The sequence below is a fragment of the Cyprinus carpio genome, chromosome B1 (assembly GCF_018340385.1).
Source record: "Cyprinus carpio isolate SPL01 chromosome B1, ASM1834038v1, whole genome shotgun sequence".
Classification (NCBI taxonomy): domain Eukaryota; kingdom Metazoa; phylum Chordata; class Actinopteri; order Cypriniformes; family Cyprinidae; genus Cyprinus; species Cyprinus carpio.
This window is the reverse complement of record NC_056597.1, coordinates 26,752,005-26,772,523: the sequence shown is the minus strand read 5'-3', so window position 1 is coordinate 26,772,523 and position 20,519 is coordinate 26,752,005. Positions and strand designations below refer to the sequence as shown.

At 33.4% G+C, this 20,519-nt stretch overlaps 3 protein-coding genes and 2 long non-coding RNA genes across 6 annotated transcripts; 3 read left to right on the top strand and 2 right to left on the bottom strand.

Annotated features, from left to right (window-relative positions):
• Positions 1–116: 116 nt before the first annotated feature.
• Positions 117–6,850, bottom strand: LOC109096888 (T-cell surface antigen CD2-like). The gene is made up of 5 exons (XM_019110561.2): positions 6,385–6,850; positions 4,700–4,993; positions 4,357–4,596; positions 2,847–3,017; positions 117–1,685 (listed from the first exon to the last, which is right to left on the bottom strand). Exons 1-5 carry the CDS (start codon positions 6,440–6,442, stop codon positions 1,408–1,410), a joined length of 1,041 nt encoding a protein of 346 aa, XP_018966106.2. The 5' UTR covers positions 6,443–6,850; the 3' UTR covers positions 117–1,407.
• Positions 6,851–8,249: 1,399 nt separating this feature from the next.
• On the top strand, positions 8,250–11,671 carry LOC122135914 (natural killer cell receptor 2B4-like). 2 transcript variants are annotated; one of them, XM_042717091.1, is made up of 6 exons: positions 8,250–8,592; positions 9,265–9,570; positions 9,879–10,145; positions 10,375–10,476; positions 10,852–10,892; positions 11,146–11,671. In XM_042717091.1, exons 1-6 carry the CDS (start codon positions 8,532–8,534, stop codon positions 11,197–11,199), a joined length of 831 nt encoding a protein of 276 aa, XP_042573025.1. In that variant the 5' UTR covers positions 8,250–8,531; the 3' UTR covers positions 11,200–11,671. The 2 variants fall into 2 exon arrangements, with proteins under 2 accessions (XP_042573025.1, XP_042573026.1); XM_042717092.1 differs by lacking the exon at positions 10,375–10,476 and having other exon boundaries at positions 8,438–8,592.
• Positions 11,672–13,196: 1,525 nt separating this feature from the next.
• LOC109096889 (CD48 antigen-like) lies at positions 13,197–15,089 on the top strand. Its single transcript, XM_042715996.1, has 3 exons — positions 13,197–13,426; positions 14,150–14,446; positions 14,800–15,089. Exons 1-3 carry the CDS (start codon positions 13,363–13,365, stop codon positions 15,087–15,089), a joined length of 651 nt encoding a protein of 216 aa, XP_042571930.1. The 5' UTR covers positions 13,197–13,362.
• Positions 15,090–15,121: 32 nt separating this feature from the next.
• Positions 15,122–15,871, top strand: LOC122135916. Its single transcript, XR_006153773.1, has 3 exons — positions 15,122–15,249; positions 15,409–15,450; positions 15,541–15,871. It is a non-coding gene; the product is annotated as an uncharacterized LOC122135916 (long non-coding RNA).
• Positions 15,872–17,111: 1,240 nt separating this feature from the next.
• LOC122135915 lies at positions 17,112–20,240 on the bottom strand. Its single transcript, XR_006153772.1, has 3 exons — positions 20,222–20,240; positions 19,869–20,078; positions 17,112–18,659 (listed from the first exon to the last, which is right to left on the bottom strand). It is a non-coding gene; the product is annotated as an uncharacterized LOC122135915 (long non-coding RNA).
• Between the last annotated feature and the right edge of the window lie 279 nt (positions 20,241–20,519).

Genomic DNA, 20,519 nt, shown 5'->3' with positions numbered 1-20,519 from the left:
TCTCTTTTATAGTCTCAAATATGTTCCGAGAAGACCTTAATGAGGAAGTAATGCAAAAGAATGAACTGAAAACTTTGAACCGAAAAATATTTAAACGATTGATAGTTGCACAAACATTGAAAATATATGTCTTTATTTTTTACCTTTTATGGTCTCATAAAACACACAGACACATACACACACACACACGCACAAAAGGAAAACATATTCTATAAAATACTGTTTCATTCAGCTCATATATACTTTTGTTTTCTACTTAAAGTTAATTGTAACTCTAAAAAGTGACAACCCATATATATTTACATCAATGTCTTAATGCAGACTAGGACAAAAGTTGGTTAATTTAACATAAGCGGAGTTCTAAACTCTAATGTTAAAACCATATAACTGTTGAGTCAATAAATAAAAATGCAATGCATGTACATCTACAGATGTGCCAGCATAATGATCAAGACGTCTCTTGTTTTATATGTTTAAAGACACGAATAAGACCTCAGAGAAAATAAGCTACTTAGCACACCTGAATAATAATTCATCTGAAAATGAAAATTCGGTCATCATATACTCACGTTCACCTCACAAACAGACTTCAATTTAAATCGTTATTCGCTGTATTCTATTATTTGAAAGCTAGACAACTCTAGCGGTTGACGTTACTCGCGGAGTAACATTGTTTTAATCACTTGAGTTGCGATTCGGCTGATTGTGTCATTCAGAATTGCGAGAAAAAAGTCATAATTGTGAGATAAAAAGTTGCAATTCTTTTTTTTTTTTTTTTATTCAGTGGCGGAAACGTGCTTCCATAACAAACAGATCAAAGTAGTAACTAATATTGTTACCAACCTAAACATCATTTTGTGATCCTAGCCAGCACACAGAGCAAATGGGATTCTATGTAAAATATATTGATTCATGTTTTATTACGGATACTTTAGCTTTCCCTTTTAGCTTTTTGGTTGAATATTCAGTTGTTAATTCTTCAAGCTAGATCCACTTATTAGTATAGTGATATTCTGACTTCTGATTGCTTTCCTTTATTTACGAATATGACGTAAACACATATGTACTCGCTAATTATGTACGTTTTCTTGATTTCAAAAAAATAAAAAAGTGTATCTTTTGATTGTGAATATTTTGCGTTATATTTTGAGTATAGCACACACAAGTGTCTTAAGGACTATTATTTATGGAGCTTAAGTATAAATCACCATCTCTTTTCATCGTATGGACAAGAATCGCTTTGATTTTCTGCCTAAGACCTCCTTTGGTGTCAAGTTTGGAAGAACATGAGGGTGAGTACATGACCATGCTATTTCTTAAATTACAATCTTAGCATCGCAGTATGGCTTATGAAAATTATTCCATTAAGGCCCCGAGTTACTGTTGTTCAGTGAACATACAAGAGTCTCATTCCATTGGTCGGTACGGTTCTTCATGTCTCTTGCGGTGTTGTTTATTCCTCGGCCGAGGTAAGGGAGGAGGATTTTCGTCATCGTCCTCAGGCGGTGGTGGAGGTCGACCGCGGGTCTGGGCTTTGGGCTGAGTCTGGGTTTGAGTTGGGATTTGTGGAGATGGCTCTTCTTGTGGGATGGGGGGCGCTGGTTGCCCCCTAGCAGTGTGTTTGGATCTGGCTGTACCGTTCTGACCTTCATCTTGAAAAATCCTCAGCCTGAGCTCATCTTCATCTGGAAAATATCAAAGACATAGATATTCATAAAATTAGAATTTTTTAAGAATGTGAAGTAAAATTGTTATGTGCAATTTTATTCTATTTTTTGATGCCAGTATTGTGGCTGATGACTGATATATATGAAATCACACTATTTATGAATAACACGTACTGCAATATATATATTGACTTTATCCTAAAATAAAAAAATTCATTAATGTCTCCCTTTCTAGTTTGTACTAATCTGAACAATGTCTAGCATCTGCTCAGTGAATAAATATAAATGTAAATATGTGTTATGTGTATGCAGTAACACATATATAAATAACAAATACCGCTTTTATATTTATATTTATATTAATATCCATAATTTTTATAATCTAAATTCTAAATAAAATAATTTGAAAAGGAATATTTCTGGATAAATTATTTGAACGATAAAAAAATAATAATCTTTTAAAATAACCAGATTTATCTTTAGATAGAAACTTCTTAATTGTGTAATCCTGTTCTAGTATTTTTATTTTTTTTCTCAAGGTAAAAACAGGAAACCAAATAAACACTGTAACCAGCAGTGCACTTAGTGATCTTTTAAGTTTGTGTGCTGCAATTATATTTTCTCAAATAATCAGGCTTGGTGATTGTGTGGATTCTTAAAAAACCTTTAGTGCCAATTGTTCTTTTTAATGCCTCAGAAAACCACATAAAAATGTCTGTATACAGGATATTTAGCGGAGCTTGTTGTATCTTTTCTCTCGATCTGTCTGGTGCCACCTAAACAAAGAGATTTGGCAAATGCACTGTCTAACAGTAGCTTAACATAGTCAAATATATATATTACACATAAAATGTGTTTAAGTATATATTTGCATATAATAGAGCCTCTAACCTGTCACTTTAACAAACTGCGGTAAAAGGCTTTGCGTTCCTGTTTTAAACTTGTTAAGTACAACGAATAACAGTTTTTGAGACGATATCTTCATATGTTCATTCAGTAATCTTTAAGATTTACTTTTACGATAATTCTATGACTTTATTTACTTACCATTTGGCATTTAAAAACACTGATTAAAGCTCAACAAGAACATTGACAGCTTCATAATTTGATCAGTTTTCTTTTTGTTGAAAATACAAATGCTCAATGCATAATTTCAGAGGCGATGTAGACGTCTCTTACCTTGTTCGTGCTGCCTTTGTGTTTTACAACTTCGACACGCACAGATGACCAGAACACATATCAGCAGCAGCAGAAGGGATCCTCCGCCTGCTAAAATGCTCACCATGATCCAGAAATCAAAGCCAAAGAGTTTACGAGGACCTGAGTCACCTCCAGGACCTGTATCTGAACCTGTAAGCAAATGTCATGAAATCAGTAACAAGTGGATCACTGAAAAAAACTCTATTTTAAGCAGTTTAAAATCCTAAGCACTGCATCATGCATAATACTGTACAGGCCAATGTTCAGTGTTGAATCACGAGAAGGTTCTTAAAATGCACAATATAAGTCAATCCTTTGGACCCACTCCTAATTAGTTTAATAATCTTTTGATTTAAAAGCTTCTGTTTAAATGCTTGGAATTCGTTTTGTAGGCAAATATAACTGTGTATGCCATGTAAACATTTAATTTTATTAACTACTGGTGAATGACGTAAACACATCAATAAGTTTATAAGAATCTATGTTCCTCGTTCAATAAATGGAATCTACAGTATGACTCAATACAGTACCAAACAAACCATTTTTAAAGTATTCTGGGATGTATTTTAATTTAACTTGCCATTTTTGGTCCCTTGCAAAGACAAGGGGATGTCAGGCATGTTGGCAAACTCAAATATATGGACACTTGACCTTTGACATGAACAACAAGAAAGTGTTTTCTTCTTCCTTTTGAAAGTTAATAAGCCTATTTATTTTGCAATCTTAACATTTTTTAGTCACTTAATAAATCCCAGACAAACATTTTTAATGGCTTTGATGTGGAATAAAGCAAAAACTGGACAAAATATTGCCTCAACTTAAAGTAAATGTAAATTTTATTCTACTTGAAATCTAAAGCTGTATTAAGTAAAAAGCTTTGTATTTGAGTTATCTCAACAAATTTAATGCAGGTGAGCTATTCTTAATGCAAAATTAAGTTAATATAATTAAGCTAATTTAATATATATATATATATATATATATATATATATATGATATATATATATATACACACATATATATATATATATTATATATATATATATATATATATTTTTCTTTTCTTTACAGTGAATAAGTGTGTACAAACTTTTTGACTCGTAAAATATGCTGAGATATCTTCAGTTAGTATACGGTTTTACACCATTCTGTATCAACGTGTTAGAAAATACTGTTGTTTTTTTGGTCATTCTTTCGCGATTATATGTCAACAGTAAAAACAGGAAATTACCAGACAACAAACAAGTGCGTATTTCATGAAACAAATGTAAAATCATTAAAAGTAATACAATCATTAATTCTGCTAGAGCACGACCTCTTAATTGTTAACATCAGTATTTAAGGTCAAGTCTGTTCAAAACCCTGAAAAATCATGATTTAAATCTTGTCTTTAAGACGGAATAAAACACAAGCATTTAAAAATGTATAATAATAGTTAATGCAAGCATTTGAAATAACATGAGAACTTAGTGAAATAAAAATTGCTTACATGACGTAACGCTGTTACTTTGCTCGGTGCTGGCAGGATTGCCTACACTGCATGAGTACGGCTTTTTCTCCTTTAATTGATCAGATGTCAAGAGCAGTATTTGGTTGTTTTCATTCTGCTTGATATTCTCTTTTTCTTTATACCAGGATACAGTCAGATTTGGATGGACTTCAAAGTTACATGTGAGTGTAACTTTCCCATCTTTGCAGTCGATCTTCAAAGTAGTTTTAGGAGCTTTTGCTGTGACAGAAACATGGCGGTTATTTTCTACTGGAATTACTGTAAAAATATACAGTCTTATTTTGTTATTATGGTGAAAGCGTATGAATATCTGTCCTCTTACCATAAACTCTAATTTCCTCAACTCCAGCATCAATCTCTGTACCGTCGCTATTATAAACAGTGTATCTATATTTGCCGGTGTTCTTCAGACTGACACTTTCAAATGTTAATGATCCATCATCTTTCATTGTTAGACCTGGAGTGCTTTTCTTGATCTTCCCATTTTTCCACTGAATCAAGGCATCACCAGAGAGATGGGTCCATGTGATCTCATTAGATTTGTCAGCGTTTTTTGTTGGCAGCTTGATGGTGCAGGACATTCCCTCTAGTAGATCTGTTTTACATATCTCTGCAACTATAACAAATAAAATGATATTAGCATTTAATAAAACTCAACAGGATTCATGCACTAATATGTGGTTTACTGTGAGGAATAAACATCTACATTATAAAGAACGAGAATTTCTCAGAATGGGTTTCTTTTTTAAATACAGGGGACACTAACGTTAGACAAATCTCAGTTCAAAATCCTATTCTGCCATTATTGTCCATTTTAAAAAAAATGTTAGGGTTCATTTAACACACACTGACTCCTATAACAATAGGGCGTGTTATCAAACTGAATGGGGTAAGTTGTCACAAATGTGGACCTGCTTTAGAGAACATATTACAGTCTTTTCATTAGAATTTAAACAGTAAAACGATTATGAAACAGCAATTCAGGAAAGGCCCTGTCCTGGGAATACAGTACAAGGATTCAGTTCAAATCTGCCTTTGTTATATAGTGACTCGTGTCTTCCGTTAGTCTCTGTTGCGTTCACCTATTTATTTAAAAAAATTTAAAAAAAAAAATAATAATACACTAAAATAAAAAAAAAAATGTTCCATTTTAAGAAAGTTTTGAACCTGATGTTTGAAAACAACCAATCGGTGCACATTAAAATGAGCATTTGTTAATTTTTGACTCAAACCTTTTAGTAACTGCAATCTTAGGAAGGCTTTTTTTTTTTTTTTGAAGGCTTTTGTCTTCAAAGAACCTTTCAGTCAAAAGTTCTTTAAAAAAAAATCCCCACCCCTTAAAAAAAAAAAAAAAAAACATTTAAATGATCTAAAGAAGCATTTTATAACTATAAAGAACATTTTGTGGAATGCAGAAGTTCCATGGATGTTAAATATCCTTCATGGAAACACTTAAAAAAAAAAGATCTTTAAAAGCACCTATTTTCAGTAGGCCTGGTCTCCCCTAGAATTTTACTACTTATCTATAAATGACAATTTCTGTGAGTGTTTCTGTCAAAGGTATGTGGGAACAAACCCTCATTGCAGCGGTTTGCATGTAAATGTCACTAGATTTGTAGACTAGATCAGTGTCCACTGTAAAAGGGCATGTGTTTTGTTTTTAGGAGATATTTCTACATGATCTGACTCTTGATTAACAAATGAATTTAGATATTCATATATAAAGTACTTTTTTTAAGTTAACTGAAACCCCCCCCCCCCCACAATTAACAGTGATTATTTTCACATCATTTATAGTCATTGTTTTGATATTAAATAGCACAATATGCATGAGACCAAAGAATAATGAGGATTACTATCCTTAATATGTTAATCACATCGTAATGTTTGATCTCAACAAGAAACTATATTAAGGTCAGCAGTAACACCCTTAAAATTAAGGAAAAAAGAGCCAATACACTTTAGTCCACTAACAACACATCTATACAAAATGTAATCACAACTTACCAGTGAGCGCAGCGAAGCCGCAGAGGAATAAAAATAAGAGACTATATTTGCAGCTCATTGTGCTTCTGAAAACAGCAAATGTTCCAGAACCTTTTCACAATCAACTGGAGGAAGCAGAAAGAATTTCCTGTTCGCGATCAGAGTTGGCGGTTACGCAGACATATGAATTACGCAGAACCATGAGCTAAAGATGTCAGTTGTGCAGACGGAGGCCTTTTGACACTGTGCATCACAGGTGTGAAAGGATGCCAACTAATGTGCTGTCAAGCAGGTGTTTCTGTCTAAAAAATAAAGATTGGATCTGATATTTTGTGAACTTGGCCAGCTATTTTTATCTCAATCCTGCAGACTAGAATGCTGAAAGCACTGATTTAAAAAAATTAAGAAGACAGATAGAAAAAGCATACAGCTCAAGGCTTGCTCTGAGTGTGATGCATATGCAATCTTATACTGGATCAATCTAGGACAGTGTTTCTCAACTGGTGGGACACGACCTAAAAATAAGTTTCAGATCTGTTTGAATTGTGGGAGGAAACATCAGTGGCCGTGTGTCAAACTCCACGTATGTTTTGGTGCAAAGCCATCTGTCATTTAGCAAGAATGGCAAATTACAAAAGTACAATATTTAGCCCAATGTGTTTATTTCATATTCTGGTCTGATACGTCACACTTTCTGTGTGAGTCTGTGTCTTGCTATTGATTTGACATATTTCTGGACATCCTTTAAGACAGTATAAATCAACAAAACAGTAAATAAATGTCCTTATAAGTTTAATAAAAACCTTGTCATTTATATACCAGTGACCTTTTGGTTTTTTAACATATAAACAACTGCATGACATTTTAATTTTCATACAATACTGCCATCTTCTGGATAACTTCCCTTTTAATATAACTTTATTCCATTGATATCAACAGTAAAGAGCAGGAACAAAAACTCACCTTGGTTGTTATGGAGTGGATATTAGTTATTAAATTCATTAATACTGATATGAATAAACCATTGTATTTTTACATTAATGGTTGTTCTTAGCCTGTACTTAGCCTCACCTGAAAAAAAACAAAACAAAACAAAAAAACAGCTCTATTTAGAAAATTTGTGTCAGATTGTACTCTGGAGCTTTACTGAAATGTTAACATAGTAATCCAAGGTATTTCCGAAAATATCACAGTGCTATCATGGTAAATGTTCAAAAACATTTCAAAACAACTTTTTGTAAATTGTGTTTGATTTCACTTTGTTTTCACCGTGAACTGAACATTCATAATTTTTCATTGTTTATTACACAGAGAGCGGGTCCCCGAACCTGTGATAAAAACAAGGAAGATTAATATAAACCCTAACAGTATACATTTAAGATGAGCCAAAAGAAAAAGAAAAAAAAAACTCTCATGTAGAAATATACAGTCTTATTTTATTATTATTGACATTGTGTTGAAAGGGTACACATATTTGTTTTCTTACCATAGCAGTGGCTGTACAATGCTATTTTACTTTTGATTATTCAGTTTCTGAACCTGAACACCTACAAACTTGAAACATTGTTTAATTTGTATCTTTGTTCTTTTTATTTAGCTGTGCTACACTTTTAGAAAAAAGGGTACAAAAGCTGTCACTGGGGCGGTACCTTTTCAAAAGGTACACTTTTGTACCTTTTAAGTACTAAGATCTACACTTTAGGTACCAATATGAACCTTTAAGGAACCAACATGGACTCTTTAGGTACAAAGTTGTGTCTTTTAAAAAGGTACCACCCCAGTGACAACTTTTGTACCTTTTTTTCTGAGAGTGTATTTACACAATTTCAAACAAGGGTATAACATGCACTGGGCCCCGCAAACCCCAGCTATGGCCCTGTTTATACTGATAAAATAACTGGGAAAGAGATATTCACAAACCAGTTTTACGAAGGTATAAAAGTGTGTCACATGACATAAAATTTTTATTCTTAATGAGCAGAGATTCTTCTGAATTTGCTGGAAAGTTCATGTCAGGTTCAATCCTCCTTTCTGCCACAAGGGGGCACAAACAATTCCCAACTCAACCTACAGACTCAAGACAATAGCCCACTGTTGACAAGTGTTCAGCAAACACAGAGATGCCTCAGTAGACTATTGTAGAGAACCAAAGAGAAGAAAGCAGAAAAATGATGTTCTTCAGACCATGCCATTTTATATGGATATTGATCATCTGCGAATCTGTTTCAGGTACAATCTAAAAAAAAATGTGTAAATATAGGGCACAGTATACCTACTGTATAATTTTAAGTAAATTTTTTTCTATATTTATTATTGTTTTAACAGGTGTTTTACCAGTATTTAGAATTTTACACTTCACTGCATTGTGTTAACAGAAATCTCTGTATATTAATTAATGGTTAATGTTGTGTATAATGAGCTGCCAGCAATTACACCTCAATTTTACATAATTATCTCTACAAATTAAGCTGTTTGTATAAATGCATATGCATAGTTATGTGCTTATACTTATGCTTATACTATAGTATGTTTATACTTGGTGCTGAATTAATATTTGGCATTGCCATAATACCCCAAGTGCATCATGGCACCACCATGCCTTACCCTTGTAAGAAGTCATTGTAAAAGAAACTCAAACCACTAAATTGTAATTTCACGTTTAATTTGGTGCTTTAAGAGTTTTGAGTAAAATCAAAGCGGTTCTAAAACCAACAAAATCGAGTAGAAAGTATAAAATAAAACTTAAAATATTTTGAACTCAAATTCCAAGAAAGCCTACTTTAACATTGTTTTGAAAATAATGTAGGCTCAAAATGTAAGATACAATGAAATAAGTGTTCTGCTGCTAGTATATAATTTCTATAATGTTGAATCACTTTCTTATTTATGTCTTATTTATAGGAGATGATGTGACAAAAGCGGTGAATAGTGAAACTGCATTCACTCTAGTGACTGGGGTTGCTCCTAGCACCACCAGCATTATATGGAAACACAGAGACAAAGCTGGAGCTGTTGTGAAGGTCATTGAATGGGATCGGGAGGAGGACAGCACTGACATTCCCAACGCCAACTTCAAATCCCACGCAACTCTGGACAAAAGCACTGGAAATCTTAACTTAAAATATCTGCAGCTCAGACACAGCGGAATTTATACCGTCGACATCAACAGCAAAGAGCAAAGAAAAAAATTCTACCTTACTGTTATGGGTGAGTTAATACATTGTAGTACATTTCATATTCATTATCGCATTACAGTATTTACATATCTGTATTAGAAATAATTGAGACATAATTTAAACTTCAAACATTTAATAATATTTATTTGTTTGTTCTCTTTCTTTACCAATATATTTATTCGTTTTATTAGAAATGATAGGCAGCAATAATAGACTAAATAAAATGTGTAGACAAATACTTTAAAAAAAAAACATATTTTGTGTTAATTATTTATGATCCATATTAATTATTATTACTGAATACTGAATAGCATAATATTTATTGATTCTAATCCATAGAGCCTGTCAGCAAACCTCATATTACAAAAGAGTGCTTATTGGAAGATGTTGGTGAATGTTCCTTGAGCTGTGAGGGGGAAGCCTCTTCTGAAAGTACAATCATTTGGAAATACAGCGATGGAGAGAAGGTTCAGGAAAAGTATCGTAATATGAGGACAATAACAGTGACCAACAGCAGTAACCCAGACAGCCACTACACCTGCACACTGAAGAACAAAGTGAGTGAGGAGACCAGTGATCCAGTGTATTTAAAAGATCTGTTTCAGGGTAAGACAGCGGCAGGAACCGCATAACATTTCTTTCTCGTATAGGAAGTGGTTAGCTGTGTGTGTGTGTGTGTGTGTGTGTGTGTGTGTGTGTGTGTGTTCAATACTCACTGTTGTGTGTGTGCACTTGGATGGATTAAATGCAAAAAAGCACAAATTCAAAATATGGCTTGCCATACTTGGCATCACATCACTCACTTTTAACATTTTTTTCCCCATTATTTTACCAGATTCAAAGAAAGGAATTGTCATTGCAGTCATCATTACTTTGATTATTTTGATCGTTGTGGTGGTTACTGCCATCCTTTTCCTTAAAAGACGTCTAATAAATGGTAAGACTCTCACTAAATCTTTTCAAACCTTTGCAACATTTCTTTTATCTGTGCTTATCGTTTGCTCAAAACACAATATGTCCAGAACTTGGGGTAAGTTGTCATTTGCAAACTTTCTACTCCCATAATGTCACATATTTCAGTGTGACATCAGATATTCAGCAAGAACAAAAAAAAAAAAAATAGGTTGGGCTGGTAAAGTTTGCTAAAACAATGCCTAAATTCTTATTAGGCTATTGGTTAACATTATCCAGTAGCAGGCTACCTTACTGATGTCAGCAGAAAACGTGCGCTCACTGAATGTGTATTAATAAAGTAAATTGGATCGATAATATTCACTACAAATGACTGAGTCTGTCACTGTTGTTCTTTAAGGTTATCTTGCTGCTCGCCGTGAGAAACAAATGATTTCCAGGGTAAGTTTATTTTCTTGTGGAGAATCATTACTGCAGTATCACAGACAAATTAAATCGATCTATAGATTGATAAACATCTGTTTAAATGAGCACTGGACTGACCAATCAGCATCTAGGACCAGAGCTGTACATGTTTTTTACAATGTACATTTTAAAAAATTAGAATATTAAAATGACATTTGTGAAGCAGATATGAAACTGATAAGAATGATGTTGTAGCCTCCCACATCATGGACCCATTTTTTCCCTTCAGATGCAAAGAGACAAGAGGATCTTCTTGCCCTTTTTGTCTAGTCATTGGCTCTAAATCCCAGCTTTACTGAAGGAACTGGAGCTCCTAACCATCTGTGCCTTCATAACTTTGTCTGTTGCTTTCGGACCTCTCTGTCTCCTGGACCTCGTTGATGGTGTTGGAATGTCATCCTTTGGTTCTGAATACTATGCTACATATGCTAATAGCCTACTTAGTCATCAAGGAGGAACAATGAGAATCTCTTACTGGCACCAAGCAGAGTTTTACAGGCGTGGCTGATTGTGTAGAAATAATACCTACTAAAAATGTCTATTATATTAAGCAAAACATAAAACACATATAGACCTGAAGTGGTATACATGAAAACCAAGCCAAAGAGATTTGTGTCTTCAGGGAAATATGAACAGCAACACATGCATATGAAAAATCTAAGCTTTAATCAATTTTACATCTCTGTTCTACATAACACATTAGTTTGTATTGTGTAATAGGTTGCAGTTTAAATAAATGTCAGAAAATATGTAAAACAGCTAGTTTTGCATTCCAAATATTCACTCCAAGATTAATGTAAAAAAAGTTGATTATCCAGCAAACAGGTAGTCAGTTTGTAGTGTGCTAACAGGGGCGCAACCGCACAATTGCTGAGGGGTATGCAAGATCAGTGTTGACGCCCCCTGAAAAAAATACAAAATAATAAAAAAAAAAATACAGTAAAACACTTTTTTTAAACACATATAATATTGTTCACTTTTTAGTTAGGCAATTTTGGAGGGATTTATGTTTTTTATTATTCATTTGCCTGAATGTTATTCATATTTTTGTATATTTTTATACAAAATGAGAACACTGTAAAATTCACTTTAAAAAAACATGCATTTTTTTCATTTTTGCTTATAGAGATAATTAATTAATTAATTAATTAATTAATTAAATAATTTGCCATGCTTAAATTGAAGATTCAGCCACCTGGTGGAAAATAAACACTATTAAAATATTTTCACACTATAGATGGCTGCAGAGGATCGATTATTGTCTCATTCACCAGTTCCACTCCATAATATATATATATATATATATATAGGATCGCTCATTTTCTCATTTACCATCTCCACTCCTTAATATATTTCTCCATCAATCTTCTTTATTAACAACAATAAAACATAATAAAATCACTTTTATAACCTTTAAAAAACACTTAGCACTGTCTGCTAATGTAATGCACAGTTTATTAAAGCAGTTTATAAATGCAGTTTATGAAACAAACAAACAAACAAAAACACTACAGGTAAGGAATAATCAACGCTTGCTGTGCATTAAAGGATTTCAAATGTATGACATTGTGGCCAAGAACCACCCAACGCTAAGTGCATTTAAAATCCTTTAATGTATGGCAAGCCTTTGATCATCCCGCTTATTTCATGGTCATTTGCCAAGTTATAGAACAGTTAAAACTAGTATGCTAGTGCTTTTTGCAGCGCAATATTTTACCGTATGGGAAAAAGCGGTGTTATTTTCATCAGTTACGGTTCGTTACAAACACAGAGATTAAATAGTACGGTAAGATCACATTTATTTGAATGAATTATAGAATTGATTTCAATTAATTATCGATCGATCAAGAGAGAGAAAGAGAAGAGAGAGAAAGAGATGACAGTGAGTGTTACCTGTGTCTGCGGGTCTCTCTCTCTACAAACAATTATTAATTACTTCAAAACATTTTGTTACAGCTCGTTGTTAAGGAATATTATGTAACAAACTACTGTAGTATCTAGGCTTTTTGAGTAATGAAAATAGTGGGGAAGTGTTGACAATAAGTTTATGTGTATTCTATAGCATGCTGTGTTAATATAACAACTATAGTAATAGAAACAAATTACTTTACCAATACTGTCCTAAGTTCTCTACAAATAGGGTATATTACACTACAATACACAACAGTTATAATACTATAATATATACAGTATAATACACTTTACTATAGTATAGTTTAAAAAACACTGTAGTATTTACTATAAATTACTATAGTTTTTTTTTTTTTTTTTTTTTTTTTTTAATGTGGGATAGAGCCTACTGCCCTGTAAAAGATCAACCGCATGCTTTCCTTTCAGTTTCTGTTCTCCTCACTATCCACTTGTTTTGGGCCGTGATTAGACGTGTTTGCGTCTTTGAGCAAAATAAAGAAGAACAGTGAATAAAAGTATACTTAGACTATCAAAAATGTCACTTCGCCGTTTGACGTTGGTCATCCTTGTTGTGTTCATCACCACCGAAGCTGCTTCAGGTACGTTATCATTGTTTTGTCGAAGATGAGATGGTGTCTGTTCTTGGCGATTCAAAAGCAGCTTTATAATTATAATAGTCAAATTAACTAATAAAAATGTTTGATTTGGTTTGGTTTCAACAAATGCACCTGTAACTGCCCCTGTTTTGTTATTAAGTTAACAATATTGAATATTAAATCAGAACAAATTGCAAATGAAAGACCCTTTGGCACACTGTCACTGAAAACCTGGTTGAGATGATCTCTTCTCTTTATCTGTATTTTAAATGGATTTGATTGGAGTTCCTGAGCATGAGTAATTCCCCTGTGTTTGTGTGTGGGTACCCCTCTTTTTTTTTCCTTTTTATAACTGTTTATTTTGTAATAATACATGGGTGAATAATGTCTTTGATTTAAGCTACATGTATATTTCCATTTGGCTGTTTGAAATTCTTTGTGATATATATTTTTTTTCTTTTAATAAATATTTGCTCACAAAAAAAGTATAAATAACAAATATTCAATGATCCTTGTGTATTTTGTGTAAATAGATCCACAACTGTTTTTGTTATAGCCTGGTATTTGATTTATATTACCGTATTCGTGTATCATAAAAGTTAATGGCTAACGGCTGCTGTGTCATAATGTCCAAATTCCATGTTAGTTTTAGGTTCTTATTGATATTATCGTAATGGAACTGGAATAAGTTTGATTGTTGACTAAATTCCATGTTTCATTCATTAGGTGAAGAAATAAAGAAAGCAGTGGGTGATGCGGTGTGTTTTCGTCCGAACAGAATAGATCCTCCTGCCAGCAGCATTATGTGGAAACACAGAAACAGCAGTGGAGTTCTTCTCAAAGTGATTGAATGGGATTGTAATGGTTTTTCCATCCCGAATCAGAGATTCAAAGACATCACAACTCTGGATAAGGAGACTGGAGAAATCACTATACGTGATTTAAATGTAAAGCATAGTGGACTCTATACCATCAACATCAACAGTAAAGAGCAGGAACAAAGATTCCACTTGGAAGTTTTGGGTGAGTGAATATTTGTCATGCATTTATTTAGTTCACTCATATTAATAGTGTAAAATCATTCAGTTATTTTTAGCTAACTTCAGATACAGGAAAAATACCTTGGCAATTTTAAATATTTACACGTTTCTATGAATAACACAGTACTACCATGGTACATATCCTAAAACCACTGTATTATTACAGTATAAACCTTTAGGTTATTGATAGTTTGTACCAAAGTAAAACAACATTATTTCTGACACCATCATCGTACCATGGTCACAACACTTTTTCCGAGGCTGTAGTTATTTTTCATTTCATTTTATTTTCTTTGTGAACTGGATTTTCATACTTTTTCATTGTTTCTTTCATAGAGCGGGTCCCTAAACCTGTGATAAAAACACAGAAGTCTATTAACCCTGATGCTGTGTATTTAATATGCGAGTACAGTGAAACGATCATCTGGAAGAATTCTGCTGGAAAAACACTGAAGGGATTAAAGCTACATCTGAAAGGAGAGTTTATCATGGTTGAAAAACAAGGTAATCCTGAAAACTTCTACACATGCACACTCGAGAACGCCGTGAGTGAAGCGACCAGTGATCCGGTCTATGAGAGAGATCTGTTTAATGGTGAGACAGTAAAGAAACTCCATACAACATAAATCTGTTTTTACATATATGTTTTGTTTTTTTCTAAATTATGGCATAATTCAGTAATGCAATGTGTTATTTCCTAACCCACACGTCTTGTTGTTGCAATTGCCGTTTCTTTGATCACTGTGGTTATCATCATCCTTTTTCTCATTAAAATTCATTTTCGTGGTAAGATTGCGTGTTTCCATTTTGATTATCATTCACTCAAAACAAAAATTCTAACCATTTATGAATAACATAATCCCATGAATAATTCACACTACATTTATTAATAAAGGAAATATGCTTGGTTATGATTTCATGTCACTGTTATTCTTGTTCTAAAAGATTATTGTGCTGCTTGCTGTAGAAGATTCAAGATTGACAAGAGTAAGTTAATTTAATTTCTTTGTGGAAAATCATGACTGTATGTTTTTATAGTGTACATAAATAATAATAATAATAATAATTTCCTTTCAGAAATAACTGATATGTGAATGACAGATGCTGCATCAGCCACACAGTTCTGCTCATCATGAATCCTCTGAAGCCCAACTGGAGCTCTTATGACTTTTTATTTCTCTTTGGCCTCTCTGAACAAAAATTCAGATTCATAAGGTGATTTATACTTAAGCTCAGGGGCATTTTTTGGTATTTTTGCCTAAATTTGACATACTCAAATTCAAATGTTTACCCTACACACATACAATGGAGGAAATGAAAAAAAAAATGGTTTCATTTTAAAGAAAACCCTTTGAACTACAAAATATGAGTGTAATCCTTTCTAAATAACATTCTTTCAAATATTACAATTAACACTAAACAAACATAGACACTTTTTGTCTAAACCCCAGTGTCGGTTAGGTTTAGGGGCGGGGTTAGGTGTAGGTCATTCATACAAATTCATACGAATTGCGCAACTCGTAAAAAAGGTATGTTTTGGCAAAAATCGTACGAATTCGTATGAATTAGCCACCTTGTCAAATATGTATGAACTGCCGTGAGATCGGGCTGGTTATTCAGGTTCTATTAGGTGTAGCTCTCTGCAGCTTACTTTGTTTGATGCCACTAGATACCAAAATGTACCAGAAAAAAATTATCTTTCAAATAAAAGCTTCTTAACACAATATAATTCAATAAAATAAAATCAACCAAAATTACACCTACAAGTCACATACAAATTTCACCTTTACACTCCTTTGCAAAAACAGGCTTAATAAAACACATTAGCCCCAGAATCCTACTTTAATATGTGACATAAGCACTTTTCTTGATTATTGATTAAATTATGTTTCATTTTTACATTTTTCTAAGTAGTAATATACAAAATGGCATAAACATATTGGACCAAATTTCACATTTTGTGTTTTCTACAATCAATTTTATTCTTTCAGGAGACACAAGTCTATACAAATTATAACATATATTTGATCTATCACAATCTAAAATAGAATCCACATCCTTCAGCTTTATATCATTACATTTATGTGCATTCTGTATCCAGGGGTTAAAGCAAAAAAAAAAAAAAAAAATCCTGAGCCTGAACTTTTTTCCAGAGACGGGGCCGTTGCACATGCAAAGCATGCAATGATTGTGGCAACTTAACATTTGAAAGGATACTATGGCAAAGTTATTGCTTTCCTATTCAAACAGATTTTTTTTTTCATGTATATATGGTTGACCTGAAGAATGAAAGCTACTGTATATCATACACTAGGAAAATTATGAGCTATATCACTGCTTATCAACACTAGAGGGGAAGTTGTGGCCTAGTGGTTATAGAGTTTGACTCCTAACCCGAAGGTTGTGGGTTCGAGTCTCGGGCTGGCAATACCACGACTGAGGTGCCCTTGAGCAAAGCACCAAACCCCCAACTGCTCCCTGGGTGCCGCAGCATAAATGATACCCACTGCTCCGGGTGTGTGTTCACTGCTGTGTGTGCACTTTTGATGGGTTAAATGCAGAGCACGAATTCTGAGTATGGGTCACCATACTTGGCTGTATGTCACATCACTTTCACTTCACTTTTAGAGGTGTGACAATACAAATACAGATACTTGGTTCCCTATAACGAGACATTTTAATAGAATATTTAAGAAATTTTCAGTGACAAAATACCTGTCTTTTAATTACAAAAAGTAAAACAATGCAGTAGTATTTTGAAATATTTTAACTAATCTAAGGCTGTAACTGATGATTATTTTGATCATCTAGCAATCTACTGATTATTTTGTCAATTGAGTAATCTGATATTTTTTAGTAACACAAATAGATTGAAGTGAAAACCAGGCTTTAGTAAATAGAGTTATTCATAAAAACTAACGATGAGGCAGTAATAATTGGTTCAAATAAAATATCAAAACCAAGTAAATACATGGTTTTATTGAACAACACTGTTTAAAATATGTAATGTAATAAACGGCCTGCTGACATTTCACTTTACGGTGTTAAATCCATTACATTTTAATATTTGTGCTTTAAATTTTAATAAACGTGCTTTCACGTTTCAAAATAGAGATTCTATCAAAAACGGAGCAAACACGCTCATAAACCCTCACCAGACGCGCGTTCATTCCTCTCCACAGTGCCGCTGAACGTTCTTCATCATCTATAACTTTTATTATAATGTCCATAGATTGCTATTATCAATCCCCCAATGCGCTAGCCTTTCTGTGTGCTATTCTCGCCTTCAAAACAGTCCAAAAACTACAAATCCCGACCACAACACCGCTGCAGTGCTGCCCCGGATGCTCTCTCTGACCACCCGCTCACCCTCCCCTCTGTAGACCCAGAGGTGTCAAATTTCACAGCTCTGAATAGCCACCGAGCTAGAGTGACGTATTCTGACCTACTGCAGTCCACTGGGCAGCTCAGAGTTGTAAAAGATAAGAGCCGCTTGGCAAAAACTGCATCTTTTATTTCCTGGTGCTCATCAAGACAAAAAGCAATATATCTCAGTGATGGAAGCACGCAGAAACGTGAAAATGGTTTTGTTTGAAAGAAGAGATCATAATCTAAAATATATTACAGTTTTTGGCTGTTTCCGGCTGACTGAAGCAGAAGTACAACTAGGAATGTGACACATATGAAAGTTTGCTCAGAGGTAACAAATTTCACATCATGATTCTATTGGAGATCATTCAATCTGTGATTGTCACACAATGAAATAATCTCCAGTCAAATTCCTGAGAATGAGAGCTTTTTTTTTGTGATATATGACTTGAATGTTTTGTGAAAAATATATAAGATTCACATTCTTAGGAAAAATTCTTTGTAATCGTTAGGCGGAAATTTGTGTGTGGCACGAATGCATTTCTAAACTTAATTATTTTCCTGCTTTATGTAGCATCTCTGTAAAGAACAGAGTCTAAGGTTTCAAATGAACCCATATATGGGCTGATACCATATAAGCAAGGCTATATAAATGAAGCATAAACATTTTTAACACAATTTTGGACCCATATCCGGGTCCGCAGATCTTAAATTAGGGAAGTATGAACACTCAGGTGGTTAGTCGTAATCAGATGTTTCCTCTGTGTTTGGATCTGTTTTGGTAGGAGCTGGAGCTTGAAGATTCCTCAGCCTGAACTCCCCCTCATCTGATAGATATCATAGAAAAGATGTGCAAAAAATTGCCATTATTGCCAATATTTCAATAATTTAATAACACATTAAAAATGTTAATGGGTCTTTGATGTTTACTAATCTTTTTAAACAAGTGTTTTAGTTTAAGCATCTCATTTTGAAACTATATATATATCTAAAAGTATAAATTATATCAAAATTTCCATTTGATTTCAATTAATTATGCTTGGCCATTTTTCATTTTTATGCAGTTGAATTACTTTCATTTGCTTTCCATCAACTCTAGAACCCCCAGTTGGGAAACCCCTATAATTTCGACAGAATTTTTTGATGGCCAGTGCCAATATCTTGGTGTGATCCTATATCCAGTATCTACAATATATATAATATCACACTATTTAATTTAAAGATAGTAAATAACACAAGCTGTAGTGAATTCTTACACAATATTTACTAAATTATAAATAATTTGCAAATGAATCAATATGAAACAATTATTATAATTAAACTTACTTTTGAAAGTGTGGGTTCTTAGAAAACCTGTTTTGGTGTTGATTGTTCTGTTAAATGACTCATTTAAAAACACATTACTGTAAACAGGATGTTAAGTGGAGCTTGATGAGATCTGTTAACTAAAATCTAATAGACTACAGGAACCTGTGGTAAAAGGCTTAGCATTTCCTGTTTAACTGCAGGTGAATTTTATTAAAATAATTATAATAATTATTAATTATATTTCTACAAGCTTTTTATTTTTCTATTTACTTTTCCTTTTTTGTTTTTTAATTTTCTCTGTTTTTCTTCACTTTTTATTTATTATTAAAAAATGATCACACATATATTGTTGCTCTTTTGTTGTTTTGATTGCTTCTTTTACGTCATTTATAAGTCACTAAATTAATAAATGTAAATAGTAAATATAAAGGTAATTGCAACAAATAACCAATTTTTCAGAAGATTCCTTAGTGATTTAAAATTGTATTTTCCTGACTATAACTTTTAATACTACTACTATAATTTAGCATTGGATAAAAGCATCTGCTAAATGAATACAAGTTTCTGATTTGACATTTTAATACACTAATGACTGTGGAGGATTGTGGTGTGAACTTTTAAAGCTCAACAAGAACAGCGACAGCTTCATAGTTTGATCAGTTTCCCTTTTGTTGAAAATGCAAATGCTCATACTGTATAATTTCAGAGGTGATGAAGACATCTCTTACCTTTTTGGTGCTTGTGTTGGCTACAGCTTCGACATACACAGATGATTAGAACACATAGCAGCAGCAGCAGAAGGGCTCCTGAACCTGCCAAAATGCCCACCATTACCCAGAAATCAAAGCCAAAGAATGTACGGGGACCTGGGCCACTTTCAACTGTAGGACCTGAGCCACTTTCAACTGTAGGACCTGGGTCACCTTTACCTGTAGGACCTGCAAGACAAGAATAAACGTTATGAAATCAGTAAACAAACAGTTGATCGTTTATCTATTTTAAGCTGTTAGAAATCCTAAAAACTGAAACAAACTCATTGAAAGAATGAGAAGCAATGTAAAAAACTAAAGTAATGACTTACATGACACTGTAACGCTGTTGTTTACTTTGCTCGTTGCTCACAGGATTTCTTACACACTACATGAATATAATGGTTTATTCTCCTGAATGTGAGCAGATGTCAAGAGCAGTTTTGGGTTGTTTTCATTCTGGATGATTATGTCTTCTTTATACCAAGATACAATCAGATCTGGACGGTCTCCAATGTCACAGGTGAGTGTAGAGATCCCATCTGTACAGTTGATGTTCACTGTCAGAGTAGGTTTAGGAGCCTTTGCTGTAAAAGAAACATGGTGGTTATATCATACTACTGAAACTAC